Here is a 26,548-nt window from a genome sequence, read left to right as displayed (position 1 = left end):
AATGTCCAGAAATAGACAAATTCATAGAGACAAAAAGCAGATTAGTGGCAGTCAGGGGCTGAGAGGAGGAAGTGGAGAGTGACTTCTAACAGGCGCAGGATTTCCTCCTGGGGTGAAGAATAGGTTTTGGAATTAGATACAGGTGGAGGCTGCACAACATTGTGAACGTCATAAATGCCACTGGATTGTACACGTTGATGTGGTTAATGGTTAGTTTTATGTTACGTGATTTTTACCTCTATTAAGATTTAAAAATATATATATATTTTATTGATTTTTTACAGAGAGGAAGGGAGAGAGATCGAGAGCCAGAAACATTGATGAGAGAGAAAAATGGACCAGCCGCCTCCTGCACACCCCCCACCGGGGATGTGCCCGCAACCAACATACATGCCCCTGACCGGAATCGAACCTGGGACCTTTCAGCCTGCAGACCGACACTCTATCCACTGAGCCAAACCAGCTTCGGCTCAATTAAGATTTAATAAAGCTCCCAGAGCCACTCTGAACTGGTCTTAGATCCTGCCCTTCCCCCCTCCTCCCAACACCTACCCCCCCACACCCAGTCCTGGTAGCCAGAGGGATGCAGTCCTTTGATTGGCTAGTGCTTGACTGGCCACATGCTTCCTTGTGGTAGGAGGAGGAGAATTTTGGGGTGGGGGAGAGGGTAAGAGCCTCATTCCTCCTTCCTGATTGAAAGAGGGACATGGGGGCTGAAGCCTTGTGCCCTGTCATGAGTTGGCATCCTCCTAGAAGGGCAGCAATTTAAAAACTCAGCCTGGCTTGTGTGGCCCAGAGGCTGAGCATCGACCTGAACCAAGAGGTCACGGTTCAATTCCTGGTCAGGGCACTTGCCTGGGTTGCAGGCTTGATCCCCATTTGGGGGCATCCAGAAGACAGCAAATCAATGATTCTCTGTCATCTTTGATGTTTCTATCTTTTTCCCTCTCCCTCTCTTTTCCTCTCTGATATCAATAAAAAAAGATTAAAAATATCCATACGAAGGTGCTTTACAGGCTCCTATTGGTCCTGGGAGGAGCCCCCAGATCAGAGATTGTTGCCAGGAAAAGGGGGGAATGAAACTAAGAGAGAGAAAAATTGCAATGTTTAGAGTACTGCCCTTTTCTGGGGAAATACCTTGTTGCACATAGTTTGGGTTGGCTCCAAAACCATTCATAGCTCTCCATGGCCCATGGGCTAAGGGCCCAAAGCCCTATTGTGACAATTAAGGTCTGTTCTGAGTTGAAGTTACTCTGGGGTAGGTCTATGGCCCATGGCCCATGGGCTCTGCTTGGTCATATTCAGTATTGCCATGAGTGGCAGTGTGTACATTTGCGGCCGGCAGGAGACTGTGCTGAGTACATTTGCGGCTGGCAAGAATCTGAGAGGTTCAGGGAACGTGCTGAATTTAAAAAGAAGAAGAAGAAGAAAAAAAAATCTCCGTGGGCTGAACCATCCACACAAGGCGAAAGGGGAGTAAATGCCTAGTCGTCTCTGGCTGCTAATAAGCCTGTCCGCTAGAGGGCGATAGAGACACAATGTAGTAGTATCGGTAGGTTTGGGATCGGAAGCTTAGACTCCCTGCGTTCAAAATGTTACTTTCTAGCTTTGGGACTTGGATCCACTTACAGCTCCCTCTATGTATCAATTTCGGCATTTGTAACATCGAGATAACATGTATCAATCATGCATTCTGCCATATGCTCAAATTACTATTTACTTAATGTTTTTCTTCCCTTACGCCGATGTAGATAGGAAACATTGTGTCACTTTAAGAAGTAATTTGTAACATCAAAAATAACCATAAAACTAGATACAGTAACAACAAAAAAGTGTTATTAAGTGGAGTTCAGTGATTTTTTTAACCCAGTCTGCAAATAAGAATACTCATCTGAACTTTAAGAAAGGTGGCTCTTTGCAACAATTGTAGCTTAAAGGTTCTTCACTGCAAGCTTCCTTAAGAGACAAATTGCTACTCCTCTCATTTTTGTCTCTTTACCTGGAGCAGTGGTTTTGAAAGTAAAATAAGTCTCAGAATCATCTACATAACTTGTTAAACCAAACCTCTGGGTGTTGCCTCACTTGCAGAGTTTCTGATTCCATAAATATAGGGTGACCAGAATTGGCGCTTCTAACTAAGTTCCCAGGTGATGCTAAGCATGCTGGTTCAAGGACTGCATAGAACCCCTGATCAATTTACATCCAGTTATAGGAATGTTAAACCATTAAAGTTGTATCAACACTAAAGAAGCTAGTGTTTTGTTTTGTTTTCTCAGCATGATCCCCATTCCACTCGTGCTGCCTTAGATTAAAAAGTATAGTGTTATTATGATAGCAATCTGGTATTCAGGGTTTTTGTCTGGACTTAATGACAAGCCAACGTTATTGATTTTTTCCCCATGTTCTTTAGCGCAAAGTACCAGCCATACCACCTACTGAATACTTTGACATTTAAATGAGAAGTGGAAGGAAAAACTCCCACAAATGAACAAACAAAATCCCCAATCGATTTTTAATTATAAGAAGGAATTTAAAAGACTGCACAAGGCTCCCCAAATCTCAGGCAGAAGTCCTAATACTAGTAATATCCGAGAGGCAAGTGGTTTACAAGATCGTGAAAAAGATGGAGGGGCGTGTCTATAGCCACTCTAAATAGTTTGCAAGTAGCTGTGAACGTATAGGATCATAGATAAGTTCAAAGTTGTATTCGGAGGGTTAAATTGAGACACTCTTGATCATTTTAATGCAGCATCATCCAAATTAGCACCAACTAGTATCACGCCATACTATGATTGTCCCCATTTTTTTTAATTGACCCCATTTTACAGATGTGCACACTGAGACTTATGGGGAGAAACCAGTTGTCTACGCTTGCCACAGTGCGGATCAAGGGCAGGAAAATTAATGGGTTTCAGAGCTCATTCCATCACAGAGTAGCGGCACGAGACCAGGAAACAAAAGTGTCCCTGGGGCTCCCTCCCCAGAGCTGGAAACCTACACCACGTTTCTGGCCCGCGAGGTTCCCGGCACCAGGCAGCGCCCCCTTCGGGCCACAGCGCGCAAGCGCAGCGCGCCCGGCCCGCCCCCGGCCCCCGGCCCCCGGGCCCCCTCCACGTGCGGCGCACACCTCGCGTTCTCCCCAGCGGACTCGCCTCGCGCCTCCCTCCCGCCCTCCTCCCGCTTCTCCGGTCCTGGCCTCCCATTGGCTGAGGACTTCGTCCCTCCGAGAGCCGCCAGGCCGGCCCGCGCCAGGCCGGAAGGCCCGCCCCACTAGCGGCCTCCCGTGCTGCTGATTGGGCCAGGCGGCTGCCAGTCGGAGCGGCGGGCCCGAGTCGCGGGCGGCGGGGGCCCGGGGTCGGTGTGCGACCCGTACTGGCGGTGGTTTCCGGTTCCGCGGGGCTGGCGGGCGGGCGGCCGGGAGCGGCGGCGGCGGCGCCTGACAGACAATGAGGGCGGCGGGGAGGCGCTGAGCGGCGGCAGCGGCGGCGGCGGCGGCGAGCGACGCGGGGCCCGGGGGCGGGGCTGGGCGGCAGCCATGGACAATCAGGTGAGGAGCGGCCGCGCCGCCCCAGCGCAGCCCGCGCCGTCCGCCCGGCCCCCTTCCTCCCTCCCTCTCTCCCTCCCTCCCTCTCTCCCTCCCTCTGTCCGGCCGCCCGGCCCTCCCGGGTCCCGGCCTCCCCGCCCCCGCCCGGCGCCCGCCCGCCCGCCCCGCTTTGTGCGCGCCTGCCGCTCCCCGAGCCTTTATGTGGGGCAGGGGCGCCCCTCCCCCACCGCGCCCCGGGCCTGGCTGGGGCGCCTGGGACCCTCTTGAGGACCCGGGCAGGCCTCGCCTGGAGCCTCCCGGGACGCCTCTTGGGACCCTAGTGCAGCCAACAACCCTCTGGGTCGCCCCTCGGGAACGCAGCTCAGTGCCCCCAAGGGCGGCCCAGACCCTTTAGGGGCGCCTTGTGGGATCCCAGTCCGACCCAGAGGCCCCCTGGGACATCCCTTGGCACCTCTAGCCCAGAGTCCCCACAAGCGCCCCAGGGGACCGCTCAGGTTCCTCGGGTCCAGCTTGTATACTCCCTTTCTCTTTTGGGCTGGCCTGGGTCTCCTTTCCCCCACCCTTGGCCCCGAGTCCCCTCAAGCTCCTAGAGTCCCCAACCTGCTGCCTCCTTTCTCCCGTAACTATGGCCTGGTTTTGAGCCCCCCGCCACCCCCAGAACCCCTGGGATCTTGGTTTGCAGCCTTCTCCTTCCCCGAATCCTAAGCCTTTTTACCACTCATCGTCTTCCAGGCCTGAGCCCTCTCTCCCCTCTGATCCTGCCCCTGCCTCAGCCTGAGTGTCCATCTGCCCTCAAACCCTGGCCAGGACCTGAGTCTTGACCCACAAGGACCCAGGCCTGCATTGAATGACCTCCCCCCCCCCTCCCCTTTGGGCCTGGGGTTGCTTCTTCAGATGCCTTTGGCTTACTCTGCTGTCTCAGTCCCTCTGGTTTCATGTCCTGCTCACTCTCCCTGAGTCCCAGTGCCTTAGGGGGCTGTCTCTCTCCCCATCAGACCCTCTTCTCTTAGATCTGGCCCGGGGCCCCACACCCTTCAGGCACCACATGCCTCACTCCCTCAGCTTAGGCCCTCTTCGACCCAGGAGCCCTGGTTTACCCTTCCCGCTTTCTCCCCCAACCCGGCTCTCTCTCATCAGTACGGTTCCTCCAACCTCATATGACCCCCCTTCGCAGACCTGCAGTCTCCCCGGGACCCCTGTCTCTTTACTTTCAGTCTTGCTCTGTGTTCCACCATTCCCCAGCCTGATGCTGTGACTTCCCACCAGCGCACCTCACTTTCCCCGTCTTCCCCGGCATCTCCGAGCTTCCACCTGGAGCCTTGCTAACTTCTGTAAACTCTCCACATGGACCCTCTCCCTTCCTCCTGGAAACAGCCAGTCCTGTGGGTTCTGGTCAACCCGAGGCCTTTTTGGCCTCTGGTCCCCCCTTCACCAGCTCTGCTTTCTCCTCTTCAGCACCCAGAGCCACTGTGGCCCCCAGCCGAGGATGGTTTATTTCTTCCTCCTCCCCTGCTGTCCCTGGCTTCCAGGGGCGTGAGGCCAGGAAAGGCGTTGTGGGGGTGGCAGCTGAAATCTCTGCCATTAGCGAGGGCAGGTTGAGGCGTCCCTGGCTGCTGGCGCCACTGAGGCGGCTCTGTCTGGTAAGGCGCTGTGTCTCTGAGGTTTCTGGGGTGTAGGGCAGGGTACCTCTTCCCTGCCCGTCCTGGCTGCCCGTGGTGGCACAGGGTCATTGAGGCTTGTGTTTGTGGCACCCTCTCACTAAGATTTCCCTTGTGGCTTTGGTGTTACTACCTTTCTTTTCAGAGGGCAGGAAGAGTTTGTCACAGTTAAATGGTGGAGTTCTACAGTGTAGTATGGATTCAGTTCCCTTGAAGGTGCAGAGCGTGTTGCCTTTAATTAATATGGAGTTATAAACAAAAAGTATACCTTCAGTGTCCACTTTGAACAAAGCCCACCTCTGGAAAGGTCTTGCTGGGCACTGCATGGGCGTAGAATGTCACTCCTGCCTCTTACCTGACATGCTGGTTCCCCAGAAAGATGTCTTAGGCCCAAGCGTGTCCATTCCCCCTGGACGGCTGTCATTTATGTAAGTGGAATGGTGAGAATGGGTCGCACTCGTAGCCTGTGACTGAGCGGACTGGTGAACACACTCAGGAGAGTGAGATCCCTATTGCCCAGCGCTGTGGCCACCGGCAGTGGTGACTTGTTAAACATAAACAAAACAAAATGAAAAACCAGTGCTTCAGTCACATTTTCAGTGCCCAGTGGGTACTGCTGCTGACCTTCAGCCCCCTCCCTGGGCAGCATGGAGAGAGAGCGGAAAGGGTTGTTGGACCGTGCTGGTCTCTAGATCCTTGCAGAAGTATTTGCAAGTGAAACTGGTCCTGAAGGAAAGTATGTGTCACCCCGTGGACTGATTCTCCATCCTGGTTGTGTTTTCATGCAAATGGGAGAGTACCCGAGTAGGCAAGATGGTGGTCAGTGTCCCAGAACGACTTCTGGTATATGGTAAAGGCTTTGAATCCATCCAGCAGAGACTCAGCTTGCCTTTCTCCCCCAGGATGCCCAGACCTGTAAGTGCCTCTGTCTGATGGGGAACGACAGGGCCTGTCAGCTCTGGGAGTCTTTACTTCTCTTTCCTGTTGTGTTCTCTAGAAGTTTCAACCCAGCTAAAGGCGATTCTGCAGTTTGTTCTGGGCACCCAACTTCTCAGCATCAAAGTCTGTCCCCATGGTTCTGCCTTTATGGTTCCCCCTGTCCTGACCCCCAAGTCTGTTCTTAACACATCCAATGTCTGGGATTTGTTTTTTGTATGTGTTTTTTAGGGGGGAAGAGGCCATGTACTTGGGGGTGGAGGGGCAGATCTTTGCTCCCTAGGTGTGTGATTTATCTCCAAGAATGGTAAGGAAGGAACAGGAGTGGTAAGGAAGGAATAGGTGGCCTGGTTATAAGGAGCTAGTTAAAGGCCAAGCAGATGCTGGGAGGATGGGGAAGGGCTGCCTGGGGAACTAGAAGTGTCAGTGTCTGGGCAATTCTGTTCTCCAAAGGACCTCGGTGTCCTCTCTTCACTGGGCATGGCACCGAGGGTGGATGATACTTCAAAAGATTCTCTTGAGTTTGAAATTGGGAGCAATTGCTGTGGCCATACTCTGTTGTTCCGGAAGGGGAGGTTTGTTTCTAACGGTGATGGCCCATTTCACAGACATGTAAATGCAGGCTCAGGGAGGCCCCGAGAGTCAGGCCTTAGTGGCATTCTTAGGTAGGTCTCTCTTACCGAGACCTTGCAGAGAAACGCTTGGAATTAATTGTTCAGAGCACTGACATGAGAGTGACTGGATTTCCTCCCACCCAGGTCTGAAAGTATCAGCTGGAAAGTCAGCATGCCAAGTTTTTGTCCTGAAGTTAACTATGTTGTAAAGTACTTGCGGGCAGGGACCCGAGTCCTATTCACCTTTAGGTCCATGTAACACAACTTTGTATAAGCTTTGCTAACTGTTCGTTAAATAAAAGTAACTAGTTATCAGCTCCTTATAACCAGGCCACCTACCGTGGCCACAGTTTTCTTTATTGAGTTTGTAGAGTTTAAAAAAAAAATTCCCCAAACTGCTCCCTAGAGAACTTTGGCGACACCCGGCATGCCGTCTACATGTCTGCAGGCATCTCATATGTATGTAATATATACCCTGTCCCAGCCTTCCTGGAGGGCTGGTGAGGGTCTGTCTTTCCAGGAACCTGAAAACTAAGGATTGTAGGTTTATTTGCATACTCACATGGTCTGTACACTTCTCCTTAGAGAGCATTCATTTAGCTCCCTCTCATCCCTTTATCATTAACCTTATGCTCCTGGTGAAAGGTACAGGCTGGACAGAGTCGGCAGAGGGGTGCAGGTGCTGGCTGCTATCCCCCAGTGTACCAGCAGTTAGAAGACGAGGGTCTCATACAGCTTGGTTCTTTCCCCACTCGGGGCAGGCTGCCCTCCTCGAGAGGATTGTCACGGAGGGCCAGCCTTCATTTTCTGTCTTCACCTTCATTTGTGGCTGCTTCTGAGAGCCCCCTACTGGGTCTGGAGGGGGAAGGTTCTGCAAAGAGTATTTTATTTGGTCTTGTGTCACTGTCACTTCACGTGACCAGTACTTTTCCCCATTTCTTCTAAGTGTGGACCATATTGCCAGCGATCTGCTGGATCCAGTTGGACCTGGCAAAATCAATCCTGTCTGATGAGGGAAAATGCTCTCGGGCGCTTTATCTTTCTGGGAGGGGAGTGGATTGTCACAGCTGCGGGAATTAGATTCTGTAGCCAAACTCTGGGCTTAATTATGCCACTCAATAAAGTGTGAATTCCCAGAGGAAAGGGCATCAGGGAAATCTTACAGATAAATTTGTTGCTAAAGAACTGCCTTCTGGGGCCCAGACTGAAGACAGAAAGGTACAGAAAGGATCCGACAACGAAGAAAGGTCATTGAAGGAGTGGAGCTGTTGGGACCAGGCTGGCTCTTGCTCTTTGCCAGGTGGAAGGCGTTTAAGTCCTCATGGAGGGTGGGGAGCTCTATGCTCCAGTGAAGTTCCTGGAGAGCCAGGTCTGTTTGCTTGGCTTGTAGGACTTAGGAGTCTGGCCCTTGTTTTCCAAGTGCCCTCTGCCAGTTGGCCTGGAGAGAGGGCAGTTCCCACTGAGACCCTCTGCCCAAGGTGAACTGTCCCCAGGTGGCCCTTGGAACCTGTGTGCTGCTCCATCTTCATCCACAGGTCTTTGGGAGGATCTCCTTGGGGTAAAATAGTTAACCCTTCTTAAGACAGGCCTGAAATATTCCCCTTTGCTCCAGGCTTTTGTTGGGGGAGTGGCTGGCAAAGTGGTCCCCAAGATGCTGGGACATGGCAGTAACTGAAGTGAGATTCTTCATTCCCAGGCAGGTTTCCCTAACCAACAGCTAACCTCTTTAGCCAGGTACCCTTCATAGAGAAATAGCTAATTTGCTTCAATTATTTGGTTCTAATGGACAGGGAAGGAGTCCAGGTAGAGTAAGGAAAGGAGGAGCAGAATCCTTGGAAGTGAAATTGGCTTAGCCATACTAATAAATTACTATGACTGGACAAGTCAGAGTAGTTGGCCAGGGCTCAGCTTCTTGCTTGCCTCCAGTTCATTGTCACTTGAATGTCTTAACTGAATCAGTGAGTCATATGTATAATAGCCCCAATCTATGTTATTCCACCATCTTTATTTTTTATTTAGAAGGGTCCAGCATTCAGGGAAGTGATCCTCTCCTGAGTGCACCATTGTATGCAGTTATTGGTACCTTGAACCTGGGGGTGTGGAGGCTGAGTTTGTGCCAGCCTCTAGGGCACAGATGCTGCTGCCCAGCAAGCTTTGGGCATAGCCTGCCAGCTACAGAGATGACCTACCGCTGCTTCAGAACCTTCCTGTTTGTTTACTTTGGCCTGTGGAGTGCATTTTTGGTGCTTCCATTTTCCCCTTTTTGATGGAACTGTGGTCTCTATTCTTTCACAATAACTGCTTTGCTGATCGTGTGCTCTGGGTAGGAACCCCACATAATCAGGAATGCTGGGAAGGCAGCTGGATTGGGGAGTAATAGAATCTGAGGAGGCATCTCATTACGAAGGAGTTAACTCCAAAGAGCAAAAAGTTGTTTGCCAGTAAATTATTGTTATGATTGTATGTATTTAGTTTTCCACCAGTAACCCTCCCAGCAATCCAGGGATTGTCTCCCGATTTCTTAGTGTGGAAACAGGTGGGAGAGAAAGGCAGAGTTTCTTACATACATGGACATGTATAGTGATTACAGCCTTTTGGGATAATATAAATATTGCTTGGGTTTGTTTATGTTGAATGTTGTCCATATGCGGCACTTTGCAGACAGATGCTAATGGTTGATTTGAGCATTACAAGTTTATCCAGACGTGTGGTCCCTTCTCTTTAGCTTTAGGTGAGGTATTTCCACTCGAATAGGCCCAATACACCCTCCCACTATCCCAGGAGCATCCCAGCTATCCGGGTCTCAGGGTTATTTGAACCTCCTTTGCTCTCCTCTGTCCACTCTGAGGTCCTGTGAGTTCTCCCATTTCGGGGTCGACTCAACCTAGTTTTTTTAGTCTTGCCCTCCAGTTGCCTTCATGTGGACTTGTTTCTTTTCTCCCTTGAGCCCCGGCTGCAGATTGCCCAGGCCCTCCTTGCTCGTTTCCCAAGGAGCCCCACAGGGACTGTCCTGTGGCAGGGGAACTCCTTCTGCCCTGTTTCTACAGCTGCTCATTAAGTTACCCAGAGCTCTGCTAGGTCTTCTGTAAATTGGGACCATTTTTCAATTCTTAACACGGTTCTTATGGGCTCTTCCTCCGGAAAAGCACCACTTAGAACTCGTTGATCTGGGAAGGCCCTTTGATTCATTAAGTATAGTTGATGCCTCATGTACCATGATCCCAAGATAGAGGATAGAAGGACGATTGAGATGCAGTCCTGGTGAGGCAGCAGTGAACAGCCCAGGAACAGCAGCAGGACGAAGAGGGCACACAGCAGTCGGAAAGGGCCCTGGAGAAAGTAGCACTTAAGCTGGGGTTTAAGGGATGAGTAGGATTTGATCAGCAGGGAAATGAGTAGGACACCCAGGCTGCAGGCTAGAAGGAGCAGAGACAGACAGGAGTAGACATTCTGCATGTGTTCTGGGATGCTAGCATTCTACTAAGCTGGAACGGAAGTGGTGTGCATTTTCCAAAGCTTTCGGGCACACCACAGACTTAGTAACAGCTTCTTGGTGTGTTTGCATGTGCGTGCCTTGGTGGCAGTGGGGGGGTGTGACTTATACATGGACTGCGCAATACACTCTGACCTCAAAAGGGCTAAAAAGTGAAAAATGATGAGCATCTCTGACTTGAGGAAACACAGGTGGGAGACTGTCAGTGTGCTGAGGCATTTGGCCTTTATTCGGAGGGCGTGGTGAGCTGTGGAAGTTGTGACGGTTAGAGATAGGATCTGTCTGTCTGCCCTGCTTTCATCTCAGAGACTGAGCAGCGAGAAGGTGAAGAGGGAGGGAAGATGCTGGTGGCGGGGACTGAATTGCTGAGAAGAGGGAGGTACAGAGGAACTGGCCTTAGGGACACACGTCCTCAGTGGGTTGGGTGAGAAAGAGGGCAGACAGTGAAGAGTGGGAGATTTCTGGTCAGGACCTAGGAGGGTGGCTCTATCAAGGGAGGGCAGGGAAGCCCATCACAGGGGAGCTTTGTTTGGGAAGTGTGGCATCAGCGCCACCCACGACTTGCTCCTGATTATCTCAGCACTTAGAGCAAGTGTGCACTTGGCCTCTGCTTTCTTTGTATCATTCCTGCATTTGATACTAGGTGTCAGGCTGTATCTATGGGAGGTCTGGGGAGGCTCTTACCGAGGAGAGCGCTGTGTCCAGTAGGTTCCCTGGCAGTGTTTTGACACCCACCCTCCCCCAAGATGTTGCCAGTGCTTCGAGGTTTTGTGGCTTTGTGTCCAGTGGAGTGGAACCAGCATGAGCCGCCTTCTGTTTCAGGGCAGAGTGACAGACATGAGCATAATGAATGGAGCCCGCCTACCGGGGCTGCAGGTCCACTGGGGGCCTGTCCCCAGATGGCTTTAACCTCACCCCTTCATTCTCACCATTCTGCTTTTAAAACTGAGCCACCGGCCCTAGGTGGTTTGGCACAGTGGTTAGAATGTGTTGGCCTGCTCCATCATTGAGGATTCCATCCTGGTCAAGGGCATGCCCCTTGGTTGCAGGCTGTATCCCTAGGCTCCGGTTGGGGTGATTGCGGGAGATAACCAATCGATGTGTCTCTTTCACATTGATGTTTCTCTCTGTCTCCCCCTCCCTTCCACTCTCTGAAAATCAATGGAAAAAGAATATCCTCAGGTGAAGATTAACAAAAAACTGAGCCACCATTTGTGTGGACGACTTAGGTGACTCTGCTGGTCTCTGCTCTCCAGGAGGCATTTTGTAGGACAAGGGAGGAGGAAAGTGCCTTAATCAAGGAGTGTGGGAGGTTTGACCAGGGAGGCAAGCTGGCAGAGTGACTACAGGAGCAGGTCCTTCGGTGACGCGCACCTGGATTTGAGTCTGGGCCCTGTTCCCTACCAGCTGAGCCTCCTTGTGTGCTGCTTGGCAGCGCACTCTTGGAGCTTTGGGTTCCTTGTCTGTAAAAGGAGGTAATCACACTTCTTTTTTTTTTTAATCCTCACTTGAGGATATTTTTCCATGATTTTTAGAGAGAATGAAAGTTGCGGGGAGTGGGGGGGGTTAGAGAAACGGAAACATCAATGTGAGAGAGACACATTGATTGGTTGCTTCCTATACGCTCTCTGATTGAACCTGCAACTGAGGTACATCACCTTAACCGGGAATCAAACCCTCAGTCTGTAGGCTGACGTTCTAACCATTGAGCAAACTGGCCAGGGCATAATTGCACTTCTTGTACCAATATATTCTGGGAGATCTTGGGGATGCCAACTCTGGACAAGGAGCCATCCCTGAGGAGCCAATGTTAGAGCAAGTAAACCATTAGTAAGATGACTTTTGATAGTGAAAAATGCTAAAACATGATGTGACAGAGTGATGGGGATTGTGGTGGGTGGTTTCATATTAGGTGGGCAGTCCAGTCGAGACCTCAATGACGGGAAGGAGCCTGCCATGGGGAGGCCTAGGGGCGGAGCACATGAGGCAGAGGGAACTGCAGGTGAGGGGGAGTGTGGGAGGAGCCATAGCCCTGCTTGGACTTGTGGAGGGGAGGAGATGTGTAAAGCAGGCACACGGGACCAGGTCCTCACGGACAGCTGGCAGTCTCCTGCTCTGGGCTTTGTGCTAACCCCATGCTCGCCTCTTTCTTCCACCAGTGCACTGTCCAGGTCAAGTTAGAGCTGGGACACCGGGCCCAACTGCGCAAGAAGCCCACCACGGAGGGCTTCACACACGACTGGATGGTGTTCGTCCGTGGCCCCGAGCAATGTGACATCCAGCACTTCGTGGAGAAAGTGGTCTTTTGGCTGCATGACAGCTTCCCCAAGCCCAAGCGTGGTGAGTGGCCCATGGCTCCCTCCCCCTTTCCCAGCCAGGCAGCCCTGCAGGGCCTAGGCCTACAACACTAATCAATTTGCGTCACTCTTTGCAAGGCTGGTGTTTACCTTCTCTCCAGGGGTGGGGGGCTCACACTCTGAGGTTCTGGTTTGCACCCTTTGCATGCCAGTGAGAAGTTTACTGGCCAGCACTTGGTCCTTCTTTGACCCTATAAAAGTCCCCTCCCTCCCTTCTGCTCTTTCGCTATGGAGTTCATAGTAGGGAAAACCCAAAGGAACTGATGACTGTGTCTCATGTCATTATTTAGACTCAGGCTCTGAGAAGTCTCCAGAGAAAACATAGTCAGTGGCCAGTGGGTGGGAATGGGTGGTTTATACCCACTTGGTGAGTAATCAGGAACTGCTTATGGGGCCTACATTTGATGAGAGATGCCATTTTAAGAACACATGATATTTGTGAGGGGGGATAAAGCATAAAAGGTGCTCATTTCACCACTGTCTTGTTTCTTGTGCTTTCTTTCCCGTGTTACCTCTCAGACTGTTGTTTGGTGAGCACAAGTGCCTCATTCACGTTTTCCACGAAGATTCGAATTTCCTGTGACCTGGCAGTCTGACAGGGCAGAGAGAAAAGGGATCAGAGAACACTTCCTGGGGAATTTGACGGGGATCTTAGGAACATAGCTCCGTGGGGCCATGTTTGCTCTTCTCATCACTGAGTCCCCTTTGTGAAACCTGGCATGTCATAGGAGCCAAATAAATATTTCTTGAATGGATGTGTCGATGAAGGCATGAGGACTTTTTATAGCAAAGTGCTTCAGGGTTGAGGAGCCACTGCTGCACTGCTGACCCCTCTCCCTGCAGGGCAGGGTTTAGGTGCCCAGGGCTGAGCCAGAAGCCAGCTTGGACAGACCCACTGGGGCCTGGACCTGGGTCAGCAAGTAGCAACCTTATGTTACAGAAGCAGAAGCTTCTGGTTAAGAAGGGAAAGCAACTTGAGACTCCTACTGGCATGGCAGTCATTTCTTTTTCTTCTGGTTTCTTCCGTCAGCTTTCAGTTGTTTCCTTTATTTCTCTTCTCCCGAATCTCTTCTCTCCTTTCTCTCTGAGCTTCTTGTAGGAGAGCAGACATGTTATTGACCACAGCAGATACCTGTAAAGCACCTATTAATAATAATAATACATGGCACTATCAAGCACTTCCTGCAGGGTTTTTATTTATTAATTATTGTTTTATATTTTTTATTGATTCCAGAAAGAAAAAGAGAGTGAGAGAGAGAAACATCAATGATGAGAGAGAATCATTGATTGGCTGCTTCCTACATACCCCCATTGGGTATCAAGCCTGCAACCCAGGCCTGTGCCTTTGACCGGAATCAACCCAGGATCCTTCAATTCACAGGCCAACACTGTCCACTGAGCCAAACCAGCTAGGGCTCCTGCAGGGTCTTGATTTATTCTTTTCATACAGATGGGGAAACAGTCTCAAGTGGGCCAGGTAAGCTGCCTGTACTTAAAAAATGGTTCACACACTGGCCTGGGGTCTGCGTGTTAGGGCTGCCTGTTTCTTTTGGCACCTGGCCATGCCCATTCATTTGGGAGTCCTCTGGGGCTGCTGTTGAGCTTTAACAGCAGAGTAGAAACTGTGACTGCCTTTTTCTTGTGAGTTGGGTCCGCCTTGTTTCCCTAGCAGCTTCCACTCCAGCTCTTTCACCATCTCCCTCGCTTGTCTTACTCCCTTTTCTCCCAGAGGACTCAGGATGATTTTATCCATTCGCCTTTATTTTTTAAATGTATTTTATTGATTTTTTACAGAGAGTAAGGGAGAGAGACAGAGAATTCCTACCAGGTAGATGTGGGAACTGAGGTTCATAGAGGCCCAGTATCCCACTAATGGTCATGTGGAAGCAGCATAATCTCTGAGTTCCAAGCTCCAAGAAAATGGGTGATGAGTGAGGTCCACTTTCTCAGTGTCAGCGAGTAGAACTTAAATTAGTAGTTGGATTGCCAAGTCTACTCAAACTACGTGAAATAGTAAAACGTCCGGTTGGCTATTTGTTGTGTCAGAACAAAATTTGATTGGATTATTCCCTGCCAGTTGTCAGTGAAAAATGGAACAGATTAAAGAGTGAATGTGAGGCCCTAGCTGGTTTGGCTCAGAGGATAGAGCATTGGCCTGCGTACTAAAGGGTCCCAGGTTCGATCCGGTCAAGGGCATATACCTCGTAGCAGGCTCAATTGATGTGTTTCTCTCACATTGATATTTCTCTCTGTCCTTTGCCGCTCTCTTACTCTTTCTAAAAATCAATGGAAAAATATCCTTGGGTGAAGATTAAAAAAAAAAAAGTGAATGAGTTTCTTACAGGACTCTTGGCTCTGAAATTATACGTTATGTACTTTAAAAAGTATCTTTAAAATCACTTAAATACACATAATAGGTATGTGCCAGGTGGGAAGTTTCCATTTCTCATGCCATCACTGATCACATTGCCCCAGGGCCAGTTTTTCTAGGCTTTTCTTGATTGTGTTCTTCCTGAACGCCTTAAGTTAGTGGAAATGAATTGGCTTCTTAATTGTTGATTTTCAAATTTAAAAAATATTAATTTACCAGCATGAAAAGCTAGACTTTATGTTAAACTCCCAACTCCTTTTATTCACTGTCTGCTCTAAATGTTTTATAATTAAGTGATTCATTTTGTGGTGATTGTCCTTGTGACTTCAGATAATGAGCATACCTGCTTACGGTACTTTTGGGTTCTCCACAAAGGCTCACCCTTTTTAAACAAGTCTTCTGGCCGCCAGGTCTAACTCACAGTTTCTTGTTCAAAATACCTAAATAGCCACATGCTCCTGACCTTTTTTTCTGCTTTATTTTTCTCTTTAGTACCATTTTAACATATTTATATTACTTATCTTGTTCATCTGATTTGTGTCCTGCTATAATTTGCTGCTATCTCCTTGGTGCTGAAAAGATTAGATAGGCGCTGCCAGCTTCTGTCAGTACCTTCTGACTTTCTGCTTAGAAAGAGAAGGACATTGAGTACCCCTGTTTTACCTTGAATCTTAACACCCTTCCTTGACATTGTTAAAGTTGTTGAACTTAAACTGAGACTTTCACTCAGGGATCAGAAATTGACTAAAAGCTGGAAATCAAGAAACAATATTGACTTTATTGACTGTTCACTGTTGAGCTAGTCAGGATGCCAGGTTTTCATTCATCCTCTCTGAACTCTGGGTCACTCAGAAGAACACTCAAGGTAATGTCAAGGCAGATGGGTTCTTTCTTTATCATTCTTGGTTAAAATTCAGTTCTGAGTCTTTTAAAAAAAATATTTTTATTCATTTCAGAGAGGGAGAAAGAGAGAGAGATAGAAACATCAAAGATGAGATAGAGTCATTGATCAGCTGCCTCCTGCATGCCACCCACTGGGGATTGAGCCCACAACCCAGGCATGTGTCCTTGATCAGATTCGAACCCAGGTACTTTCAGCAAGCCGACACTCTATCCACTGAGCCAAACTGGCTAGGGTAGTCCTGAGTCTTTTGCTTCATGTTTGGGCCCTAACTTTGTGAATACCCCTTTGCTTCTCCCTTTTCTCCCACTGCATTGTGTCTTCATTATACCTCCACTTCTTTTCTATCCTCATTCATTTAGTCCACATGTGTCAAACACAAGGCCCGCGGGCCAAATCCGTCCTGCCAGGCCTTGCAATGTGGCCCGCACCTCGCTGTCATCACTGCACTCCGCTGCGTTTCCATCACAATGATAGTTTATGACTGTTCAGTAAAACATTCGGCCCGCGATTTAGGCTGGATTTTAGATTTTGGCCCCTTCTCTGATTGAGTTCGACACCCCTAATTTAGTCAATGGATTTTTCCCGCCCTGAATATTTCATGCTGGTTCTCTCTGTCTTCCTTCCTCTAATAAGGGCTGGCTTCTCTCAAAGCCACCTCTCTAGTCATCCCCTGGGATGTTCCTTTATTGTTCTCCTGGGGGGATTTATTTGTTACCTTATGTTTTGTTTTTCTGGAGTAATTTCACAAGTAATATCCCAAGAGATTGATTACTTAGGAAATTTCCCAAGAAAGGTAAGTGGTAAATGAGCTTTTTGACTCCTAGTATATTTGAAAGTACTACTCAATATTATTCTGTTTTCACACTGAGTTGCTAGATTGGTTGAATATAATATTCTAGTTTGATAATTATTATCGTTTAGAGCTTTGAAAGTATTTGCTTCATAGTCTTCAGAAAAGTCGATGCAGTTGGGTTCTTGTTTTATTGTAAATGATCTTGTTTTTTTCTCTAGAAGCATTTAAGCTACTTTTTAAGATATTAATTCTGAGTTTTTGTTTTGTTTTTTGTTTTTTTCTGTGATGTCCTCCATTTAGCTCCAGAAAGTTTTCTTATATCTTTGACTATTTCTTTTCATCTATGTATTTTATCTGTTATCTCTTTTAGGATGGTTATTACTTCTCTGTGTCTAAATATTTTATCTGTAAAATGGAAACAGTTGTCTCTGCCTCAAGGTTGATGTAAGGATTAAATGAATTAATATGTGTCAAGTACTGATAATAGTACCAGGCATACAGTAGGGCTTTATAAATATTAGCTGCTGTTAGCATTTGTTTGACCTGAATTATTTCTTCATGTTTCACTTTTTTCTTTTCAAAAAAATGTTTTTTTTTTGCTCTACATTTTAGGAAATTTTCTTAGCTTTAGTCTTTGCATGGAATTAAAAAATTATCAGTACTATATTTGTACTAAAAGCCCTACCTTATTCCCTCGTTTTCCCTTTTAAAATTATTTTTGTTTTGGGGCATGTCTTAGACCTGAGGACAATGAATTTAACTCTTGTTTTTTAAAAAGGTTTAAAATTGATTTTTAAAGAGAGGAAGAGATGTGAAAGTGAGACATCGAACCAGGGATGATACTCAACCAACTGAGCCACACTAGCCAGAATTCAAACATTTCTTTAAAATTCTCACCGGAGGACATTAAAAAAAAAAAAAAAAAAAAATTTATTTGAGAGAAAGAGAAAGAAACATTGATAGGTTGCTTCCGGTATGCACCCCAATCACCCCGATCAGGATTAAACCTACAACCTAATTATGTGCCCTGGCTGGGATCAAACCCACAGTGTTTTCCTAACTGAGGAGGGCTTTACTCTGGATCGTTTTTATACTGTAGGCTTTAGGTTCTTCCAGACAGTTGACTCTTCTCCTGAGACATGGAATCACCTGGATTTCCCCATAGGGAAGCTTGAAAGTGCTGTGCCTGGGGTGGTGATGGGGGGCAGGATGAATCCCAGGGCTGTTGTTCAAGTACAGCCTCTGTGTTGGCCTTTTTTTTTTTAATGACTGCTTTACAAAAATAAGTCACACATGGTAAATTTATCCTTTTAATGTGTATAGTTCACTGCTGTTAGTGTATTCATGAAGTTGTGTAACCATCACCACTCTCATTCCAGAACATTTTCATCACCCCACAAGTAAACAAACTTCTTGCCCGTCATTAGCAGTCACTCCCTGTCTTTCTCCTTTCCCCTTTCCAGCTTCTCTCCTGCCCTTTACTGAATTTGTAGGTGCCACACCTCTAGCCTTTTGGGAATCCGGCATCAGTGGGGCTTTTGCCTACCCTGCAGTGCCCCGTGGCATGTGCTGGGCCGCAACTTCCTTTTCCTGTTCCTTGCCCAGCGTAGTCTCATTCACTTTTTTCTTTCCAGAAATTTCTCCATAGCTTACATCACATCCCTCCCCTCTTTACTGTCTTTATTTCCTATCAAATTTGTCTCACTTTGGTTTCCATGGGCATCTGCTTGGTCTCTCTTTTCCCAGTTCTGAAAGGATAGGTGTTTTTCAGCCTTGCAGTGCCTATTATGTGATAGGCCTTTGGAGAGATGTTGAGAAACCCACACATCTCTTCCCATAAAAGGTTTGTAGTCTGGTAGAAACATGGAGCTCAGAAGTGACATGTAATCTTTTAAAATCAATATTTTTATTGATTTTTTTTTAGAGAGAGAGGAATGGAGAGGGAGAGAGAAACATCAGAGTGAGAGCGAAATATTGTTTGGCTACCTCCTGTACACCCCCCTCTGGGGACTGAACCCACAAACTACAAGTGCCCTGACCATGAAACCAATCAGCAACCTTTTGGTGCATGGAATGACACTCAAAACAACTGAGCCACACCAGCCAGGGCATAACATGTACACTTGAAGAGATAACTGCCCTCAGCAGAAGTAGGTGACCTGGAAGTCAGAGACCAAGGGAAGCCAGGTCGGGCCGTGCTAGGAAGTGGGCCCTGACTTGGACCTTGATGGCGGACAGAAGTTAGACTGGGGTTGGGGGGGTGGAGTTGGAAGCAGAACTGCAGACCACTCCCTAGCCTATGCCTTTCATGTGTTCCTTTGCTGTAGGCTATTGTGCAGTGAAGGCAGGCCACCCTTCCTCTCTGCTCTGCTTCCATTTCCTCTTTGATTCAGATTAATTTAACAAGTATTTGGGTGCCTGCCAGGTGCCCACCCCTGTGCTAGACTGCAAGGGCTTATGGTTGGTGAGGTTGGGCAAAGCACTAGGCAGCCTGCTTTCATGCAGCTGGAGAGACTTCACTTGCTCTCTCAGTCCTCTCAAACAGGATCCAGAGGTTCAGAGAGAGGCAGACCATGACCTGGCCTCCCAGTCCAGTGTAATTCCTGCTCCTGGTCCATCCCTTTACTTTGGTGCAGAACCTGAAGGAGCATGGCGTGTGGTTCTCTCAGAAGTATCTGACAGATTCTTGTTGAAAAAAAAATTTTTTTTATTTTTGATAGTATTACAGCTATTTCCCATTTTATTAAATGTTTTTGAAAGGTCTGGCCCTGGCCCTGGCCCTGGCCCCGGGCATGTGACAGTGAGTGAAATGGAGCTGATATAAGAATTGAGAAAGATGGCAGAGTAAATATGGAAGTCCTGTGATTGAGTGACACAGGATGCTGGAGATCTGTGGGAGGGAATCATGACCTGGAAATGGGGTTGGGGATCAGAGAAGGGGTCCTGGAGGAAGTGATCTGAGAGATTCGGCAGGACTAAATCTTAGTACCTGAGTTTGGGCTGGGAAGAGATGAGGCAGGAGGTGATGCAGTGCCCTGCAGTCCCCCTTGAGGAGCTTGAAGTTGGGGAACCATCATGGGATAGCCAGGCTTGCAGTTCAGGCTTGCAGAGGATGCTCAGGAGTGAGCCTGAGGCAGGATGGCTAGTGAGTCACTAGGTAGCGACTCACACAGAGTGCCAGCATGTGGGGTGTGTTGCAGAGCAGTATGAAGGTGGAGCTCATAGTGCTTGGCAAAAGTGATCTATGGAAGAGAGAGAAGTCTGGGAGTCCTCAGCCCTCGGGTGAGTGGCAGTCAGCCTGTGTTCTGAGCTGTGGAGGAGGTATAGGTTTAGGAGGGTATGAATAGGTGGTTTGGGACAGGCTATATTTGAGGTGCCCATGCAGCATCCATGGGGGATATCCAAGGAACAGAAGGGGGCTAACTGGGATAGAGATTCGGAACCTAGGTCACCCAAGACAGCTCCCATCTCTGGGGCCAGCAGGGGTTTCCCAGGCCTGAACCACAAGCCCATCCCCTGCTCCCCTGGGTTTACAGACTGAGGTCCAAACAAGGCTGTCTGACCAGCCCTGCTGTGGAGGGTCACTGATAACTTCAAGCCCACCCTGCTTGCCAATTTTCTTTGGATAGATCAGATACATGAGATATTTGAGGTACATGATATTAGATCGGATGGGTATATGAGAGTTGAAAAAAGATACATTTTTAAAGAAAAGGTCTTAGTGTTTTAATTTAAAAGACTCATGTTTCATTTTATTCTATATACTGTTTTTCAGCAATTCTGGCCTACTTAAGAATTATCCGACTGATATAGATATAGGTGCATAAATGTTTTAACAATTGGCAGGATTTTTTCCTGTCTCCCAGTAGTGGTTGCCTCTGGGGATAGACGGGTGGAAGACAGGGGTGACTTAATCTGTATTGTTTTGATTATTTTTCTTCTTAAAAGTGGGAGAACAATATTTTCACATTTCTTGCATAATGACAACATATATGTCAAAACATTGTCAGTACATTGTGAAGGGTGAGATTGTGGGAGACTTTTTTACTTGTACATTGCTGTTCTCCTAGTTTCAACTTAACATTTTTTTTCTTGGGTTAATGAGTCTGTACACATCACTCAGGCAGCTGGGAATGCTTTTGTTAGGTGCTCAGATGGACCCAGGAGAGAATCCCAGCTGAGAGCAGGCCATCTCCTCCTGGCATCAGTTCACCTGTTTGAGGGAGGTAGATGCTGTAGTGTGCACTGTCCTTCCTGGGAGACCAGGGGCCTATAGGGTCTTCCACTTCATACGTGTCATACTGACTGCCCTGAGTCAGTTGAACTTGTGTGACCTGTAGCCAGTACTGGCTGCTCTGCCTTAGCTAGTCTCATGCCCTTTCCCATTCTCCCACCATAGCACGTCAGGGTCACCTTTCTTCTGCTCTGCTCCTTTGATTCCCCGTGACCTCTTTGGCATGGAATTGGGCACAGGATTCATTCCTCACAGGAGAAACTGGCTTGCTGAAAAGCCATGCTCCTGCAGGGCTAGTGAGCCGCAGAGAGGAGGCGCAGAGCGTGGCGGGCCTGCTGCTGCTGCTGGTGAGAGGCCTTTGAATGATCAGGAAGCTGACAGATGCCTTTTCCCTTTCTTTTTAGTGTGTAAGGAGCCCCCATACAAAGTGGAGGAGTCGGGTTACGCTGGCTTCATCATGCCCATCGAGGTGCACTTCAAAAACAAGGTAGGATCCCGGAAGTGGCAACAGGAAGCACGCACAATTCACAAAAGAGGAAGTAGAATCAGTGACGCAGCTGAGGGAATGCTGGGATTACTGTTAGTGGAGATGTCCACGCTAGAGTCTGGTTTTGAAGGGTTTCTGCCTCTTCAGTGGAGATGGGGGTTGGGAAAATGGGCACCAATGGCAGGTGGGAGTGCAAGTGGGTGTGACCTCTCTGGGATCACCTGAAAGTGCATACAGTCATCTAAGTCAGCAGCGACATTCCATGACGGCTAGATTTGTTGATGGTTCTAGAGGCTTAGTACTGGACTGATGAGTGGCAAAGATCTGGAAATTACCTAAATGTCTCACAGTAGGTGATTGGTTAAAGTTATGGTACTTCCTGAATAGGCTCTTTGATGATCTGGATGGGGGAGGGAAGTTTTTAATATTATTGAATGAAAAAGCAAGGACTTTTCCTGCCAATATTCACAATATAGGGAAAAAATCACTGTATACATTAAAATTGTTAACATGTAATGTGGGTGGTAAGATTATAAGGTGTTTTTCTTTTATTTTCCTCCATGAATATTTTATAAACATTTACAGTGAACATATATTGATAACTCTTAGTCCATTTGGGATGCTATAATAGAATACTACAGACTGGGTGGCTTATAAACAACAGAAGTTTATTGCTCACAGTTCAAGAAGCTGGAAGTCCAAGATCAGGTGCCGGCCCCTCTTCCCAGTCACAGACTTCTTTCTGTGTCCTTACATGGAGGGTGGTGTGAGAGCCCTTTGGGGTCTCTTTTATAAGGGCACTAAACCCATTCATGGGGCTCCACCCTCCGGACAAATCACCTCCCTGTGGCCCACAACTCCCAACACCATCACCTTTGGGGGTTAGGATTTCAACATGTGAATTTGGGGGGGACAGATTCAGACTATAGTTTTAGGTTTTTTTTAAAGCCTAATAATTACAATTAAAGAACTTTTCTGCAACCTCCTTTGTTCCTTCTCACAGACACCTTTCCTGGTATGGAGGTGGCTTGGCCATGGTTGGGTGCTTTCTCACAAGCCCAGCTAGACTGGCTGCAGGTAGCTCCTCTGTCTTTCAGGAAGGAGATCTCCCTGTGAGGCCTGTGGATGCCACCACTCCCTAATGAGTTCCTTTTTCTTTTTTTTTCTTTTTTTTATGAGTTCCTTTTTCATACCTGGCTGTTCTGCAAACCATCTGGTGTCAAGGACCTCTGGGGATGGCACTCGGGTGTGCTGCCCCACTGGGAGCTGAGGGACATTTCAGCAAGTGCAGCAAAGTAGGAGTCAACGCTTCAACCCTCTGGGGCCCACTTCTCAGAAGCCTGGGCAACCAAGGCTTTCATGGAAGCAAGGCCTGAGAGTCCTCGTGACCGGCCACCTTGAAAGCAGAGCCCAACTTGACTGTGCCAGGCAAAGGCTGTGCCCTCTTTTCAGCAGGGCGTGTGGAGGAGGTGCAGAGGAGATGCTGCACCCTTTGGGGATAGTCTTCCAAGGACCTGATTAGGGAGGCCAGGCAAAGGCGTGTGGAGGCAGGAGAACTGATGCAGGGGACTCAGTCCCGGGACAGGTGTCACCAGCCTCTCCAGCTCCCTGTGGGGAGCCTGTGGAAAGGGATGATGAGAGTACCCCCTGGGTGGTGCAGGAGGCAGTCCATCTGCAGAAAACACCAATAGTTCTGTACATTGGCATTCTAGGGGCGGGCAGTGGAGTCCTTCAAGATGGAGTCCTTGAAGCTGGCTAAGTTCATCTCTGGGTTTCAATTCAATTTCTTTGAGGCTTAGAAGCAATTTTGGGTCCCACAGATCAGTGAGCTTTTTTGTGCCCTGAGGCCTGTCCGGTTCCCGACACGCAGACCTTTCTCTCCCTCCTGGAGGCATATTTGCAGTGTTCACTAAGGCCCTGATAGTGTCCACTTGATTTCCTGCTGTCCCTGTTCTTTGTGACCCTGCGGGTCTGCCAGGAGGCTTCAGCTGTCCCAGGGGTAGTTGGTGCCATGCTGAAGCTGGGCAGTACACAGAGGCGGCCAGTGGGTCTTAGCATCCCTTCTCTTGATCTAGGGGATCCTTGTTGATCTTCACATTCTCTAGAGAGAATGGAGAGAGGTGGGGCAGTTCGTGTTTCCTCCTCAGCTGGGACCTTCTCCTGTGGTGGCTTTTGCAGCCTCTGTTAGTACCCAGACCTCTCACGTGGATGGTGGGGAGGCACCCAAGTTCTCCCTCAAAGGGGGCACCTAAAGAAGTGGTGACTGGGCAACTCCTCTCAAACTTCACCTGAGGAGTTTTTCTCCTGGGTTTTGCACCCAGACTTCAGGACCATTCCTGTACCGAGTCCCTGAGGTGTTCCACCCCTATGTTCCTGTCCCGTAAGGTATAGCATCCTCACATATATTGGAGCATTGAGGGGCAGAGGACTTCTACAAGGGTGTCCTGATCTTTCAGATTCCTTGGGCTTGCTTACTTAGGGGTGGTGTGTGTGTGTTTCTCCCGCAGGCAGTGAAGGGCCCTGTGCTTCTCTCTCTCTTTATTTTTTAATGTTACCATTTTTTTATATATATGTTTTATTGATTTTTTTACAGAGAGGAAGAGAGAGATATAGAGAGTTAGAAACATCGATGAGAGAGAATCATCGATCAGCTGCCTCTTGCACACCCCCACTGGGGATGTGCCCTCAACCAAGGTACATGCCCTTGACCGGAATCGAACCTGGGACCTTCCAGTCCGCAGGCCGACGCTCTATCCACTGGTTTCGGCCCACTGAGCCAAACTGGTTTCGGCCCTGTGCTTCTCTTTAATTGCCTCGTTCCTTTGTGAGTCCCTGAGGTGCTGCTCTTTAGAGGGAACATGTGTGCATCTTACCACTTTGAGCATCTAGCAGTCATGGCAGCAACTGGTTTTAGGTTAAGGATTTTTGTTCTGGTCCAGTTTTTTAGTTGTAATTTATACAGCCATACTGGTGGGTATGGAGTCTCATCTATGTTATAGTGTGTAACAATGCTTCATTCCTTTTTAACGCTGAATAATATTTTATGGTGTGAATGGACCACATTTGCTTTTCCACCGACTATCCTGGATACTTGGGTTGCTTCCATGTTTTAGATACTGTGAATAATGCTGGTATAATCATGAGTAAACAGGTTATTTCCTTGAGACCCCTGCTTTCAGTTTTTTTGGGCATATACTCAGAAGTTTATTTGCTAGGTGGGCTGATAAATCTATTTTTAATTTTTGAGGAACCACCATGTTGTTTTTCACAGCAGCTGTACTAGTACTATGGCTTCAAGAACAATTTTTTATTTTATTTATTTATTTATTTTTTTAAAATATATTTTATTGATTTTATACAGAGAGGAAGGGAGAGAGAGAGAGAGAGAGAGCTAGAAACATCGATGAGAGAATCATCGATCAGCCGCCTCTTGCACACCCCCTACTGGGGTTGTGCCTGCAACCAAGGTACATGCCCTTGACCGGAATCGAACCCGGGACCCTTCAGTCACCAAGCCGACACTCTATCCATTGAGCCAAACCAGTCCTGGCACAAGAACAATTTTTTAAAATCATAAATAGAATTTGTGTTTGATTTGGGTCTTGGCTAATTTCTAAGGAACCATTCAGCAGTTGTGGTCTCAGATAATTAAATACCTTGTGAAGCTGTAATTAATTAAGGGACTGCTGATTCTAAGAACTAGGCAACCAACAAGGAAATGAGGGGAAAATTACAAATCCTAATGCCAAATGCTGAGGAAATATCAATAATCCTTTTTTCACTTTTGCAATATTTAAGTATAAAGTAGAGGGAGAGGATAAGAATTATATGAATATTGTTAAATAAAAGGTGCTACAGAACTGGGACAATATTTTGTTGTTAAATTTGCATCTTATTCTAGTTCAGCAAGATGCTTGTAAGGCAGATTAGTTCCATTGTTGCTATTCAGAACTTCTAGAGAGCAAAAAAATGACTCAACTTTCCTGATTTAAACTTAATAGTCTTAAAACATGTTATTTTGTAATTTGAACATCTATAATAATAAAAGCATAATATGCTAATTAAACCAGACATTCTTCTGACCTTCTAGAAAAAAACAGGGCTGGGAGGGAAGCCTGGGTCCCGGGTACTAGCGAGAAGCCAGTGCCCGCAGCTGGGGGAAGGAAGGCCTATTCTTGCATGAATTTCATGCATCAGGCCTCTAGTCTATGATATGCCTTGAAAATGTAAGCAGAAAGAAAAATCATACAGAAAGACAGAATCTTCATCAATACACATAGACAGACTTTTGCTTGTAGTTTTGGTATCCAACACCTTTTTCCCATACGTTGCACAGATGCCCTTTTTGTACTCACAGCCCTGGCAGTAATTAGAACCTGGTTGGTACACAGAACGTTTGCAGATTCTGTAAGTAGAGAACTTATTCTTTCTATGTGGATCGAATCTTGCTTTTTTTGAGGTCAAAGCCTTATTTTAATTCAGTTTTCTCTCACCACTTTCTGTGGTATTCTTTGCACCATCTTTCCATTATCTGGAATGATAACAGTACCAAGTTTCTTTTCACATTTTTCGTATACCATCCTTCCTCAATGATTCCCTTAGTCACAGTCTTACCCTTTGCACTCCGAACCATTCTGGACATTGGCTACCAGCTACTCGACGCTACTTTGCGGCAGAAACTCAATTCCCCGTAATCACTAATAAACTGCAATCTCCCCTGAGAGGGGACATCCGAGTGATATGCTAGAATTCCGATGTCCCCTGAGAGGGGACAGCGGAGTGCAAAGGGTTAAATTTCATTCTTGTAGAGTGGGTATCCAGTTGTCCAGCACTATTTGTTGAGAATACTGTCCTTCTTTAAGTGGCCTTGTGATCCTTGTTGAAAATCATATATATATATATATATATATAGAGAGAGAGAGAGAGAGAGGGAGGGAGGGAGGGAGGGAGGGAGGGAGGGAGGGAGGGAGGGAGGGGGAGAGAGAGAGAGTTAATTGTTAATCCTGGGCTTTCTAGTCTATTCCATTGGTCTGAATGACTATCTTTTTTTTTTTTTTTTTTTTAATATATTTTATTGATTTTTTTACAGAGAAGAAAGGAGAGGGATAGAGAGTTAGAAACATCAATGAGAGAGAGAGTGACATCGATCAGCTGCCT

General features: G+C 47.6%; 1 protein-coding gene and 1 pseudogene across 6 annotated transcripts in view; one reads left to right on the top strand and one right to left on the bottom strand.

Annotated features, from left to right (window-relative positions):
* The first annotated feature begins 3,361 nt into the window (after positions 1-3,361).
* The window catches only part of MLLT1 (MLLT1 super elongation complex subunit), a 67,265-nt gene continuing 44,078 nt past the window's right edge, over positions 3,362-26,548 (top strand). For 3 of the 6 annotated variants that reach the window (XM_045589158.1, XM_045589157.1, XM_045589156.1), the window contains exons 1-3: positions 3,468-3,547; positions 12,405-12,585; positions 21,309-21,391. In XM_045589158.1, coding sequence (XP_045445114.1) covers positions 3,536-3,547; positions 12,405-12,585; positions 21,309-21,391 — 276 coding nt within the window. In that variant the 5' untranslated portion in view covers positions 3,468-3,535. Of the gene's footprint in view, positions 3,548-12,365; positions 12,586-21,308; positions 21,392-26,548 lie in introns of those variants that run through there. The other 3 variants (XM_036459543.2, XM_036459540.2, XM_036459544.2) reach the window with 3 other exon arrangements.
* On the bottom strand, positions 24,963-25,971 carry LOC118731194 (annotated as a pseudogene).

The sequence above is a fragment of the Pipistrellus kuhlii genome, unplaced genomic scaffold (genome assembly GCF_014108245.1).
Source record: "Pipistrellus kuhlii isolate mPipKuh1 unplaced genomic scaffold, mPipKuh1.p scaffold_m20_p_30, whole genome shotgun sequence".
Classification (NCBI taxonomy): Eukaryota; Metazoa; Chordata; class Mammalia; order Chiroptera; family Vespertilionidae; genus Pipistrellus; species Pipistrellus kuhlii.
This window is presented reverse-complemented; position numbering and strand designations above follow the sequence as displayed.